At 35.0% G+C, this 14566-nt stretch overlaps 1 protein-coding gene across 8 annotated transcripts in view; it reads right to left on the bottom strand.

Annotated features, from left to right (window-relative positions):
- Positions 1-6: 6 nt before the first annotated feature.
- LOC115771306 (solute carrier family 12 member 6) overlaps positions 7-14566 on the bottom strand; it is a 32666-nt gene continuing 18106 nt past the window's right edge. For 2 of the 8 annotated variants that reach the window (XM_030716949.1, XM_030716959.1), the window contains exons 2-22: positions 10238-10362; positions 7105-7296; positions 5850-5983; positions 5702-5784; positions 5379-5481; positions 5214-5319; positions 5022-5151; positions 4844-4962; positions 4554-4772; positions 4329-4485; positions 4007-4266; positions 3690-3942; positions 3128-3490; positions 2883-3069; positions 2611-2826; positions 2445-2552; positions 2154-2207; positions 939-1031; positions 475-608; positions 281-420; positions 7-217 (exon numbers count right to left, since the gene is read on the bottom strand). In XM_030716949.1, the coding sequence (XP_030572809.1) occupies positions 126-217; positions 281-420; positions 475-608; positions 939-1031; positions 2154-2207; positions 2445-2552; positions 2611-2826; positions 2883-3069; positions 3128-3490; positions 3690-3942; positions 4007-4266; positions 4329-4485; positions 4554-4772; positions 4844-4962; positions 5022-5151; positions 5214-5319; positions 5379-5481; positions 5702-5784; positions 5850-5983; positions 7105-7296; positions 10238-10362 (3268 nt within the window). In that variant the 3' untranslated portion in view covers positions 7-125. Of the gene's footprint in view, positions 218-280; positions 421-474; positions 609-938; positions 1032-2153; positions 2208-2444; positions 2553-2610; positions 2827-2882; positions 3070-3127; positions 3491-3689; positions 3943-4006; positions 4267-4328; positions 4486-4553; positions 4773-4843; positions 4963-5021; positions 5152-5213; positions 5320-5378; positions 5482-5701; positions 5785-5849; positions 5984-7104; positions 7297-8421; positions 8578-8903; positions 9104-10237; positions 10363-14566 lie in introns of those variants that run through there. The other 6 variants (XM_030716968.1, XM_030716978.1, XM_030716987.1 and 3 more) reach the window with 6 other exon arrangements.

Below are 14566 nucleotides of genomic sequence, written 5' to 3'. Positions count from 1 at the left end.
AAAATAAAATATTTGGACATATGATTTAATATAACAAATTAATAATCACCTTCATTTAAAAATTTGATTGATTCTTAAACTTGTCTAATGTTGCGAACTCTTAAAAACCGAGCGATTAATGCCCTTTAAGAGTAAATTGTTATAACTTCACGACCCCCTCCACGAACCATTAATACTTTTTCAAGACCTTCCGTCAAAACTTCCAGGAATTCCATATCTAATTGAAAATAAGAATAAATACAATACAAAGCTTTGAAATGAATAAAATAATAAGCCTTACAATTGCTTTCACGTTCCGCTCTTACTTCCCTAGGAGGTCCCGGTAAATTCATTATGACCAATTGGGCATCTTGAGACTTTTCTATAATAACCTCATTTAGTTTTATTGCCGTGTGCATGCGACGAACATTGAACTCATCCCTGCAAAAAGTTTGTTAATTCATCGAAAAGCTAACTAGTAGAGATTACGCTTACGGTTTAGCACTGGATTTTATGTTAACGTCAGGTTTTTCTGTTGATTCATCTTTATTAGTTCTGAGATCAGATGCTTCCGTGCTTTCTGCACCATCTGATTGGATAGAATTACGTTTTTCTTCATTTTGAGTATCCTGTATTAAAGAGTCGGAATGAAATTTTTCATCAGCGAAAATACATTTGTTTTTTAAATTTGTATGTCTGATGGAAATTGGAACGAACTTAAGTTTAAAAACGACAAACAAAATGTTAAGAAATTTTAAATTAATATAAAACAAACGTGAACGATTGCTTTTAGATTTGAGATGACAATACCTGCAAAATTTATGAGAAAAAAATTATCTACAACTTTTTGTAAGCCTTAAAATTTAACGGAACTGACCTACTTGTACTTAACATTTAATTGTAATCGCTAAAAATTTATGCTAGACATTTATGTATTCGAAACTTCAAAGCATACATACGTTATTTTGTATTTCTTCAATGGTAGGATCGGCAAACCGAACTCTCGACGCCGTTTTTATGGCGTCATAATGGTGGTCTACAATTGTTTGAACCTGAAAATGCATAAGGTATTTACATACTCATACGTACATTTGATTGTATATATATATTTATATGTAATTCTTTTCATACTCCTTAAATATTAATTTATTTATTCAAAATTACTTAAGTGTTTAATTCATTTGAATATAAGGGTCGCTACTATATTATATTCTTAATAGCCTTAAGAAATAAAGGAATTAATTAGTATATATGTTCATACAAGACATACGAAGCTTTTATATATAAACTAGCGTATATTGCCCGGCCTTGCCCGTGGAACGCTTTGTGCTAAAAAGGTTGCCTTTCCACGCCCGTTGAAAATTGATATCTACCCTTCATGATCCTCATTTAAAAATATGTTTTAATTGCATCGAATAAAGCACCAAGTGTTGGAATCAGTGGTTTCCGCTCATGCGGTGAGAATCTTGAAGCTTAAGAATAAACCTTCGTTTATTAGAAGAGAACGCATCAAATAAATTCCTACAAAGATCATTGAAAATGTTTATGAAGCCGATCAGATTATGAAGAAGATCGGGTAGCTTACTAATAATCTTGCTTAAAGAATGAGCTGCCATGACTTTGCCTAAATTTTTAAATGTAAATCTATATTTTAAATTGCATATGTCTCTGCGCCAAGTTGGGATGCTTTTTATACACTGAACCCATTGAAAATTGATAAAAGGGTACCGTTTGCCGATATTTCATTATGCTTTTAACATGCAAACAAAACATTATATTATATATACATTTTTAACCCATTTTTAGTGGATTTAGGGTACAAAACATAGCATGTATGGTTTATATGTATATATATAAGAATTTATTTATTTGACTACATCTATAATATGTATAAATATATATATCTATATATATACTTTTTTACTTATAGATTTCTAAATAAATTCTCATATATATATAAATATTCATACAGTTGTTGGCCTATTTATTGTGATATTCGCTTAGTTAATTTGCATAGGAAACGGTTCCTTTATTATGCCAGAAACACAGTGAATGAAAACAAATTGTGTTGTCAATAGATATATATATATATAAGATAATATATATATATATATATATATAAGATAATATATATACAATAATATAAATTTCTAAATTCCATATTTGAGCTTTACCAAAGATAACTTATTATCACTGGGAGTTTCCTTAAAATCCATAATAGTTTGAACCTTTGATCAAATATACAAAGATTAAAATTTTTTATTTATCTTAATAGATGTCTGGTTTTTGATAAAAGTACTAAACAGGAACCGAAAAGAATGGTTGGAACAAATTATAATAATTATGCGAAAATGTAAAAGAAACAACAATATTTTCTGCGAATATGTAATATGTACAATATTGGGTGAATTGATGCCGTTTTAAGGAGTTGAACCTAATTATGGAAACCAGAATATTTTACTTACCACTTTGGAATTCTCTTTTTTGTTTAAGCCTAATGCTCTTAGCATTTGATTGCGCTGTTCCATCATGAGAGTTCTCTCATAAGTATATGCAGAAATATCGCTATTATTCTGATGAAAAATATGATAAGAGGTGTTTTCTTTGAATAATAATCAGTTTTGCAGTTACCATTTCAACTACTTCAACATCTGCTTCAATCCGTAAATGGTACAAGAATGTCTTTAAATCTTTCTTCATTTGGATAGAATTATCTTCGATTTGAGCAACGGTAAAAATGCGAAGCTTACAATTACGCCAAGTCCTATGTTGCTTTAGTAAGAATGGCAGCAACATAAGAAGGCCACCGTCATGAACAATCCACCAAATATCAATGTTTCCACCAATCTAAAATTTGTTACAGGTTATTCGAAGAAATTAAATACTCATTAATACTAAGATACCTTGTGGTTAGATTCTGGATAAAAGTTGATCCCCTTGGGAACAATTAGTGCCATGTGGCATGCAGCAACAGTTCGAACTGTTTGTATGAACGTCTTCCAGCTATATCTTCCTTCTTGTCTCCAACTATACGGCCATCCGATAATAACGGTATTTGGCTTCATTCCACCTAACCCAATCGTTTGAATGCTGAGATAAAAAGTAAATTAAATTATTTATACAGGTTTACAAATCGCTAAATGCTTACACCGAGCTAAGACCCTCGCCGATTTCTTGGGCAACTAAAACATCACAAAATCCTTTTACTTTTTCATCTGTCATGTATTTCCGGAGCGTAGTTTTCGCGTCAACTGCTTTATTTGCAATTTTTGTGTGATCACCCTTTATCACAGACACACAAATTGTCAATCCCTTGCCAGCTTTTAGCTGAGTGGCAAAGGAAAATATTTTTCTATACTTCGGAAGGAGGTTTTCATTGAGTTTTGAAAGCACCAAAATTTGCGGACGCCAATTTTTGGTATGTGGAGGGCCTTCTTCCAGGCGTTGAAGTGAGTATCTTGCTGCCGTTAGCGCCATTCCACGAATGCCATCGCCCCATTCCTTCTCAGCTCTGATAAAAAAAAAGTTAAACACATAGATTAAGATCAGATACCTTATATAAACTCTTAAGAAAACTTATATTAATAACTATATTTTGTTTGTACTTTTATGATTAATTGATAACATAAATTTTTATTTAATTGATATTTTATGTGATATTATAGATTCCTGGCTGAAATGCATATTTCCTTAAATTTGATAGAACTTACCCTCGATATTCGATGTATTTGTATATAACAATCGCCATGCCCATGGCAATAAGTGCAAAATACCACGATGTCATAATCATAACTGATATGCACAAGGTAAGACCAATCAGGGATAAGCTCCAGTGATAAAACTTAAAGCGAGGTCTCCAGTTAGGCGTTCTTAGTAATGTTTGCACCGCGCATGCCAAATTTACAAAGCCATAGCACATGAGGAAAAACATTGATAGTAATGGGGCAAGTAGATCAACATTTCCTGTGGAAAAAACGTTATAATATGTGATATCACAGAAGCGTGCAAAATCATTAAAATTATATACCTAATAAAATTCCACATTGACAAATGACAATTGTTAAAAGTAGAGCCCTTACTGGCTCTCCACGGTTTGATGATTTAGCGAATGGGGCCAAAAAGGGAATAATCTCATCTTTAGCGATCGCCTGCAGTAATCGTGGCGCGCCCGTTAAGCTTTGTAACCCAGCACCTAGGGTTGACAAAAACGAACCAATTAATATCACCCATTGGTTGGGCCACGCAATATTAGCCACAACTAATTTTCCTCCAATTGACTGTCCATACCTTAAATAATATGAATATTTTTTTGTTATATTGCCGAGATAATTATATTATATTATTCTTACTTATCGCGTAGCAGTAAATTATCAACAGTTCCAGCAAAAAACAGAACACTTGTTAAATAAACAGTACTTGTGGTTAAAATAGCACAAATTGTGCCAATTGGAATACTCTTTTGAGCGTCAGCCAAATCTCCCGATCGGTTAGAGCCGGCCATGATGCCTAATTTATAATAATACATTTTGAGATATTAAATTAATATTGATTTTTGGTTCTAAATACTAATCTACCTGTGACAGATGGAAAAAATATTCCGATAAGTAGCGTGAAGGACGTCGTTATGTCAGCCATAATTTGATTATATGACTGACTTCCAATGTTTTCGATATCAACTGAGTTCCGTCCGTATGATATAAATTGTCCTTTTTCCAAAAACGATGGCATAATATTGTCGTAGAATACGCCACTGGCGAGACCTTTTATACCCTTTACTTTGGTCACGTTATTATCTGTTGATAAGGGTAAAAGAGTTAACAAAAGTTATAAAAGTTAATATATTATCTACAAATATGTAAATTACTTAGGTAGTAGTCGTCACATTTCCGATCTGGGCAGTACATATCGACCAATATGGGATCTTCTTTTGTACAATTTTCAATTGGAATATCCTTAAGAAGTCGCTTTCCGAGTACACATAGGCTGCAATAAATACGAATATTAAAGTCAAATGCTCAAATCTATTTTTATAAACACCTTACTATAACTTTTCATTTCCATGAATATTGTCGAAAATTCCTATATATACCGCTATTATTGAAAATATTACACAAGCCAGTGCAACTGTTGCGAATTTGTTGACAAACTTAACACCCAAAAAAACAATTAAACCTTATAAAGAAGAAAATTTTCTTACTTGTATCATATGGGATTGAGAATTTCAATTTGCTTACCCATAAAACACAGGAGTAGACTACCATAAACTCTGAAGTTATTATACATAGCCTCAGCATCTTTTGTAAAGTCTCCAAAAATGGATGCCCATGGTGCCATATATGTCTGGGAAATAATTGAAATTATACAATTGAATATACAAATGTTACTATACAACTGCTTACCAATACAATTTCAACAGCTCCAACAATGTACATGGCAGCTGCCAACGTTGTCCCCGTGTAAAACAGCATCCCCACGGCACCGCCAAATTCAGGACCGAGCGATCTATATAAATTAAAGTAAAATGTTTGAACGACACGTGCCTGTATTCTTCAAGAAGTGCTGTGTAAAATTTCTGTCAAGGTCAGAGTAGCTATTTTTGTCTGTTGAAGTACATTTTTTCAGGGGCTAGACTGCATTAATACAGAATTAGATTCGAAACTCCTTACTTTAAGGTAACTTCTAGTCGGGCACTTCGGACGAAAGATCTCTTACTTGTACGTACCTTGATATCATAAAGTAGCTGCCTCCTGCGGGTACAACACCATTCGTTGCAATTGCTGACATTGATATCGCCGTAAGCATTGTCTAAAATTTAAATAATTCGCAATATTCAGTGTTAGCTTGAAGTGTTAAAAGAAAGGTATTCTTACCACACAACAACATGTCAGCACAATTAAGAATCCACAAACTGCTCCAGCTGTACCAACAACCCAAGTTAACCGAATAAATAATATTACACCAAAAATGTTCTGAATACATGGCAAAAACACCCCAATAAGCGTTCCTAAAAAAAATATATTCAGTATCAAAATAAATAATTTAAGTATTCGAAATAACTTATATTTATTCACAACCACCAACACACGCAAGAAGAGGAAAGAACAAAAACAAGAACATTTTTCTCATCAATACTCTTAATGCTCATGACGTGTGAAGAGCGAAAAACCAGCTGAAACGACACGCTTGTATTTTGCCTCGAATCGAAATGTATGAACCTTACTCATCTTTGTATCCTCGATAAGGAAGAGTCAAAACTATTGCGGCCATCGTTTAAAAATGATGCGAAAATGCTGGTCATGAACTTTGCCGAGATGACGCAGGAGGTGCAAATATCACGTGCCATGCCCATTAAACCAAATCTTGGTCTCACGCTCGGCTGCCGCAAGTTAATAAACTGTTTAAATTTCTGTCAACAATCGAAATGAACTGGGCATATCCGAGGCTAAGCAGCAGGAGGTGTATATAGTGTACAGATTGGACAGTCCCAAGACGGATACAGCAGCTAATGCAGGATCTGGAGCAGCGTATCAATAGCGACGCTTTTTGCGTTCCAACATGGGTATACAATATGGATCTAACGACTGCCGTCAGTTGCTCATGATTTTGGATCAAAGAGCTCAGCCAGAAGATGACTCCCGCCTCTTGCCGCTTGCCTCTTCTTCTTTCCTTTTGCGCCGCTTAGGTCCGACTATGCTCGGGGTCTCCGGCCAGGGATAAATTTAAGTCGGCCAGGCTGGCGTTCTTAGACGTGGATTCTTTTCTTTTGAAGTTTAAGTTTTTGAAATTTAACGAAATATATATTTTATATTATTCATTTTTTGCGCAGCACTATGAATATTGGCTCCCTTTTTTTATACGTTTGCCAGGCACAATTAATTTTACCGAATTCTAATTTCTTTATTCGGCCCGATCTTGTATAGAACAATATATGAATATATTTGTTTTTATGTTAAACTTGTATTGAAGCAAAATTGCTGCCCATATGCAGAGCTGCACATTTTGGGTCAACGGCCCAGTTAAAGGTTCGATCCCCTCCTACCATAATTTCAAATGCAACAACACAAACACACTTCATTTAATACAAAATAAACCTAGCCAAAAGAAATTTATAGTTAGTTAACATACCCATTCGAGCCGATGGCGGTGGTGGCTTCGCGTCAGGGTCGGTGGCCGCTGGTATCGTGTTTTCATAATTGGCAATTGATGAAATGAAAGTCGAAATATGTGGCCTGGTCTCCAAGTCATCGTCGTAGAGGTACAAATTGGGGTCAATACTTGATTTCTGATTTTCTTCTACATTGCGCACATCACGCGAATCTGAAAGCATAGATAGATAGGCAAATATTTGTAATATTCGTATTGGCTCAAACGTATATGATAGATAAATCGTACAGAACTTTAAGGTTAGAGTCACTTAGTTTAACATCTTCAAAGATTATCAATCTAAAGATCGAGCTAATAAGTTTGATGCCCATCGGACGGTAAGCAAAAAACTTGCATACAAACGTTTTACGCGATTTTCCCACTATTGCGGGATGAATATCCTAGAAGCCCTTCTTAGCTGTTGGTTGAGAACAAACAGTTCTATACATAGAGATAATTATATATAACACTGTATCCCTCAGTCAAATAAATATTTTACTTCAAAACTTTGCCCAAACTGTGCCTAGAAACTAGCAGTAGGTAGGTCGTTCCAACCATAAAGCTGCTGAAAGAATCCAAACAAATTTCAAAACAAGAGATGTGCCTCTTGACTGACGCATGGGATTAAGGACAACTGCAACCCGACAATCAGGCAGTGTCAAGAAGATTAAAGTCGTCGAGACCGACCTAGAAGTTTTTATCAGAGAGTAGGGAGGAGATGGATTTAAAAGCGTGAATAATAAAAAAAAGTGAGAGCCAGGCAGTGTCAGGAAGATTAAAGTCGCCAAGCTAACATGGGATATACGGGGGTATGAAATAAAAAAACATGAAAAATGACCGAATGTCAGCTTTACAGCCACAAACTGAACCTTTAAGATAAGAGGCTCAATAAGCTCCGACGGAGGAGTCGACTCAACAGCTATGTTGAGGACTCCTCCTCCGATATGGGAAGCTCGTTGGAATCTGTGGGTGGTCGCAGGTAGAACACGAGTTTTGCCATTTTGGCCATGAAATTCATCATTAATCTATGGATTTTATCAAGCGTTAGCTTATCCCACGTGTATTGAATGTATTTTTACGAATCAAATGTCTATCTATCGGATTTTTTCTGAGTATTCCTAAATCACAATGAAAACAAGTTTAATTTTTGTATAATGGATTTTGCATTTGCATGAGTGTTAATTTGCTAATCATTTTCAGTCGAAACAGGCATCAAATGTTAACAATAGCTAGGATTTACTTGCATTTTTTAACATTTTTCTGTATTGTAACATTTCCATATATGTAGATTTTTCATACCTGAATGTTTTCTGTCGAGTCGTGTACCATTTTGATCGGATAGCGTGCTATTCATTTCGTCGGCATCTTCCTTTTCACTGTTACATTGCATGTTACCGCTTAATGCAAATTTTACACTACGCCCAGATCACGATTGTCACTTAAAATTAGCTAACACTTTAGGTCATAAAACGAACAACATTTACAACATTTACTCTAAATATTTGTTCGCATATAGTTAAAAAAAAAACCTGACTGTAAAAATGATTAGGTTAAAGAAAAATTCAGTTCTCTTAAATCAAAGTTAAGAGTTCTTCAAGCTGCCTATGCAATGTGAAACAGAAAAATGTAGGTCAATAATAATACGCCTGTAATGAGCTTATATTGAATAACGCAAGTGAACAGAAAAACAACTTTATAAAATGTACAATTTGATGGGAAATTGCTATTTATGATTATTAAAACAAGCTTCGATACGTTTTTGATTTTGTTATTGAACGCACTTTCATTAAGATATTTAACAATTATAACTTTGCCAATTAATAAAACTAGGCTTGGTGATTTTGTAGAACCTGATAGTTTAACACGTTGTTTCGACTTTCAATATAATTGAATTTTTTATGGTTTTTTGAATAAAGTGCAGTTGATTAATTGTTAAATGGATTTATAGAAAAGATTAAGAAAACGGTTTGTATGCTGCCAAATAAAAATTTGTTGCCCAGGGCTCTGAGCGATAAAAGTGAGATGAAAACGAAAGCTTTTATCTACACACAATTTCACCCCGATTTTTGGAGGACAACAAGAGAGAGCCACTGCAGATACATGTACATGTATTTGTTAGCCCCACATATTTCAATGCATATATACCTAAAAAGTCCTCTCACACAGCATCCGCTGACACTGACAAGAAAAAGCTTACGGTACTTAGCTGCTCCCAAAGCTTTTCAAGAGGAGCTTTAAGGTGCAGGTGGGGCTAAGTATGTCACCGGGACAACTGCAACTTAGTCTCTACCGCATGCATATATGCAAATATTGTTATTAACAAAGGATTTGCCTTTCAACCATCAAGGCAACTGCATTACAAATAAATCTGGCCTTCAGCTAAAACAATACTACATCCATGCATTGGATTAATATAGTTGCATGTACATGTAAGTGTGTATCTGTATATATATATTCAATACACACCTTTCTGTACCTCCCATTAAAAGAGATTCCTATCCACAAGTATTGCATGCATTTTCCGAACTGCAGTAGTAGCATAAACATGAAATCATTAATTCGCTTTAATTCAGGGACTAAGCCGTAAAATAAGGTATTTTTTATGAGAAACGTTCCCATGGGGTGACTACTGTAATTAATTCCACCCGCATTTGTGGAATAATCGTGAAAAACCGTTCAATTAAATTTTTTTGTTTACCATCCGATCGGCTTTAAGCTACACTATTTGCAAAATCCATACCTCCTTGGTAGAAATGGGGGTCAAAGATTTGGTGGGTGACTTTAAGAGGACTCTAATCGGGTTTCCCCGACTAAATGTCAAGTTTTGTGAAAAAACGCAAGCACGTATTTCAGATCTTACAATTTTATCGTTTAGATAATGTATACACAATACCTAAAATTATACAAATAAGCGTATATTAAAGAATAATACTTATTTACAATTATTTAAGCTTAAAGAACAAATATTTATCATTAAAAACTTAGTTCGAGCTCGTGATAAATTCACTTTCTTGTAATTTTGTTTCATAAAGATCGGACAATGAGCCCAAAAAATTGGAAACGTAAATGTGTAACACTTCTTATTTAAAACATTTAAATACAAAAAAAAACTGACCATTTTGTAAATCATCCAATGTCTCTCCTAAAAGCTTGCCACTCGCTGATTCATCTTGAAGATAATCCAATACAGTTTCTTCGTCGGTTTTTGTGACTTGAAATCTATCTGGCATGTTTGTGGGCCTGTAATACATAAATATTGCATGTCAATTAAAAACAATTCAATAGAAACAATATAAAGTGTTCTAATCGGCAGTGACCGATTCGGGAGATATTATTGACCTTAGTTGAGCTATCTTTATAGAAAGAATAAAATACGTTCGTAGCTTAAAAAATTAATAAATAAAAAATTAATAAATAATTCCAACGATGGGTTCTTATAATCTTGGGAAAACCAAAAGTGGCTTCTAGCTCTTATAATTTGGGACAAATCTTGCGAGCACGGGGCGACTTATCGATGATTAAAAACTTTACATCCAAAACTTTAAGTATCCAACTCTAAATTCTTACACACGAATAGACGGACGGAAGGGCACACGGACAGACATGACGAACAACTCGGATAATGATGCTTACCTATAATATGAATAATATTATAATAATAAAATATACATTAATTACAGGATCGGGGATGCAAACTTCTACCTAGAACAAAGACTTGCACAAGGAATCAGATAACAAAAAAAGCAAAATTAAGTTGTTCTATTAAAAACTTTTTTGTTTTTCAAGATTTCCTGAACAAACTCTGCATTTATAAGTTTCATTATACTCTCTACATGAATTTCGGCTAAAAAATCGGTATCGAGATTTGAATGCCAGATTAATCTAGAGGGAAAACCATGAAGAAAAATCCAAACTTCGTGAAAATCGGATGAGATTTGACTGAGTTATGGGGGTGGTAAATTTTGACCCATGTCTAGATACGAATCTTAGGGTAAGATTTGGACACGAATTTCGACAAAAAAATCGGTGTCGAGATTTGAATGCCAGATTAATCTAGAAGGAAAACCATGAAGAAAAATCCAAACTTCGTGAAAATCGGATGAGATTTGGCCGATATATGGGGGTGGTAAATTTTGACCAATGTCTAAATACGAATCTTGGGGTAAGATTTGGACATGAATTTCGACCAAAAAATCGGTGTCGAGATTTGAATGCCAGATTAATCTAGAGGGAAAACCATGAAGAAAAATCCAAACTTCGTGAAAATCGGATGAGATTTGGCCGATATATGGGGGTGGTAATTTTTGACCCATGTCTAGATACGAATCTTAGGGTAAGATTTGGACATGAATTTCGACCAAAAAATCGGTGTCGAGATTTGAATGCCAGATTAATCTAGAGGGAAAACCATGAAGAAAAATCCAAACTTCGTGAAAATCGGATGAGATTTGGCCGAGATATGGGGGTGGTAAATTTTGACCAATGTCTATATACGAATCTTGGGGTAAGATTTGGACATGAATTTCGACTAAAAAATCGGTGTCGAGATTTGAATGCCAGATTAATCTAGAGTGAAAATCATGAAGAAAAAGCCAAACTTTGTGAAAATCGGATGAGATTTGACTGAGTTATGGGGGTGGTAAATTTTGACCCATGTCTAGATACGAATCTTAGGGTAAGATTTGGACATGAATTTCGACCAAAAAATCGGTGTCGAGATTTGAATGCCAGATTAATCTAGAGGGAAAACCATGAAGAAAAATCCAAACTTCGTGAAAATCGGATGAAATTTGGCCGAGATATGGGGGTGGTAAATTTTGACCAATGTCTATATACGAATCTTGGGGTAAGATTTGGACATGAATTTCGACTAAAAAATCGGTGTCGAGATTTGAATGCCAGATTAATCTAGAGTGAAAATCATGAAGAAAAAGCCAAACTTTGTGAAAATCTGATGAGATTTGACTGAGTTATGGGGGTGGTAAATTTTGACCCATGTCTAGATACGAATCTTAGGGTAAGATTTGGACATGAATTTCGACCAAAAAATCGGTGTCGAGATTTGAATGCCAGATTAATCTAGAGGGAAAACCATGAGGAAAAATCCAAACTTCGTGAAAATCGGATGAGATTTGGCCGAGATATGGGGGTGGTAAATTTTGACCAATGTCTATATACGAATCTTGGGGTAAGATTTGGACATGAATTTCGACTAAAAAATCGGTGTCGAGATTTGAATGCCAGATTAATCTAGAGGGAAAACCATGAAGAAAAATCCAAACTTCGTGAAAATCGGATGAGATTTGGCCGAGATATGGGGGTGGTAAATTTTGACCAATGTCTATATACGAATCTTGGGGTAAGATTTGGACATGAATTTCGACTAAAAAATCGGTGTCGAGATTTGAATGCCAGATTAATCTAGAGTGAAAATCATGAAGAAAAAGCCAAACTTTGTGAAAATCGGATGAGATTTGACTGAGTTATGGGGGTGGTAAATTTTGACCCATGTCTAGATACGAATCTTAGGGTAAGATTTGGACATGAATTTCGACCAAAAAATCGGTGTCGAGATTTGAATGCCAGATTAATCTAGAGGGAAAACCATGAAGAAAAATCCAAACTTCGTGAAAATCGGATGAAATTTGGCCGAGATATGGGGGTGGTAAATTTTGACCAATGTCTATATACGAATCTTGGGGTAAGATTTGGACATGAATTTCGACTAAAAAATCGGTGTCGAGATTTGAATGCCAGATTAATCTAGAGTGAAAATCATGAAGAAAAAGCCAAACTTTGTGAAAATCTGATGAGATTTGACTGAGTTATGGGGGTGGTAAATTTTGACCCATGTCTAGATACGAATCTTAGGGTAAGATTTGGACATGAATTTCGACCAAAAAATCGGTGTCGAGATTTGAATGCCAGATTAATCTAGAGGGAAAACCATGAGGAAAAATCCAAACTTCGTGAAAATCGGATGAGATTTGGCCGAGATATGGGGGTGGTAAATTTTGACCAATGTCTATATACGAATCTTGGGGTAAGATTTGGACATGAATTTCGACTAAAAAATCGGTGTCGAGATTTGAATGCCAGATTAATCTAGAAGGAAAACCATGAAGAAAAATCCAAACTTCGTGAAAATCGGATGAGATTTGGCCGATATATGGGGGTGGTAAATTTTGACCAATGTCTAAATACGAATCTTGGGGTAAGATTTGGACATGAATTTCGACCAAAAAATCGGTGTCGAGATTTGAATGCCAGATTAATCTAGAGGGAAAACCATGAAGAAAAATCCAAACTTCGTGAAAATCGGATGAGATTTGGCCGATATATGGGGGTGGTAATTTTTGACCCATGTCTAGATACGAATCTTAGGGTAAGATTTGGACATGAATTTCGACCAAAAAATCGGTGTCGAGATTTGAATGCCAGATTAATCTAGAGGGAAAACCATGAAGAAAAATCCAAACTTCGTGAAAATCGGATGAGATTTGGCCGAGATATGGGGGTGGTAAATTTTGACCAATGTCTATATACGAATCTTGGGGTAAGATTTGGACATGAATTTCGACTAAAAAATCGGTGTCGAGATTTGAATGCCAGATTAATCTAGAGTGAAAATCATGAAGAAAAAGCCAAACTTTGTGAAAATCGGATGAGATTTGACTGAGTTATGGGGGTGGTAAATTTTGACCCATGTCTAGATACGAATCTTAGGGTAAGATTTGGACATGAATTTCGACCAAAAAATCGGTGTCGAGATTTGAATGCCAGATTAATCTAGAGGGAAAACCATGAAGAAAAATCCAAACTTCGTGAAAATCGGATGAAATTTGGCCGAGATATGGGGGTGGTAAATTTTGACCAATGTCTATATACGAATCTTGGGGTAAGATTTGGACATGAATTTCGACTAAAAAATCGGTGTCGAGATTTGAATGCCAGATTAATCTAGAGTGAAAATCATGAAGAAAAAGCCAAACTTTGTGAAAATCTGATGAGATTTGACTGAGTTATGGGGGTGGTAAATTTTGACCCATGTCTAGATACGAATCTTAGGGTAAGATTTGGACATGAATTTCGACCAAAAAATCGGTGTCGAGATTTGAATGCCAGATTAATCTAGAGGGAAAACCATGAGGAAAAATCCAAACTTCGTGAAAATCGGATGAGATTTGGCCGAGATATGGGGGTGGTAAATTTTGACCAATGTCTATATACGAATCTTGGGGTAAGATTTGGACATGAATTTCGACTAAAAAATCGGTGTCGAGATTTGAATGCCAGATTAATCTAGAGTGAAAATGATGAAGAAAAAGCCAAACTTCGTGAAAATCGGATGAGATTTGGCCGAGATATGGGGGTGGTAAATTTTGACCAATGTCTAAATACGAATCTTGGGGTAAGATTTGGACATGAATTTCGACTAAAAAAT

Source organism: Drosophila novamexicana, unplaced genomic scaffold (genome assembly GCF_003285875.2).
Source record: "Drosophila novamexicana strain 15010-1031.04,08,12 unplaced genomic scaffold, DnovRS2.1 tig00000008-arrow-pilon, whole genome shotgun sequence".
Taxonomy (NCBI): Eukaryota; Metazoa; Arthropoda; class Insecta; order Diptera; family Drosophilidae; genus Drosophila; species Drosophila novamexicana.
This window is presented reverse-complemented; position numbering and strand designations above follow the sequence as displayed.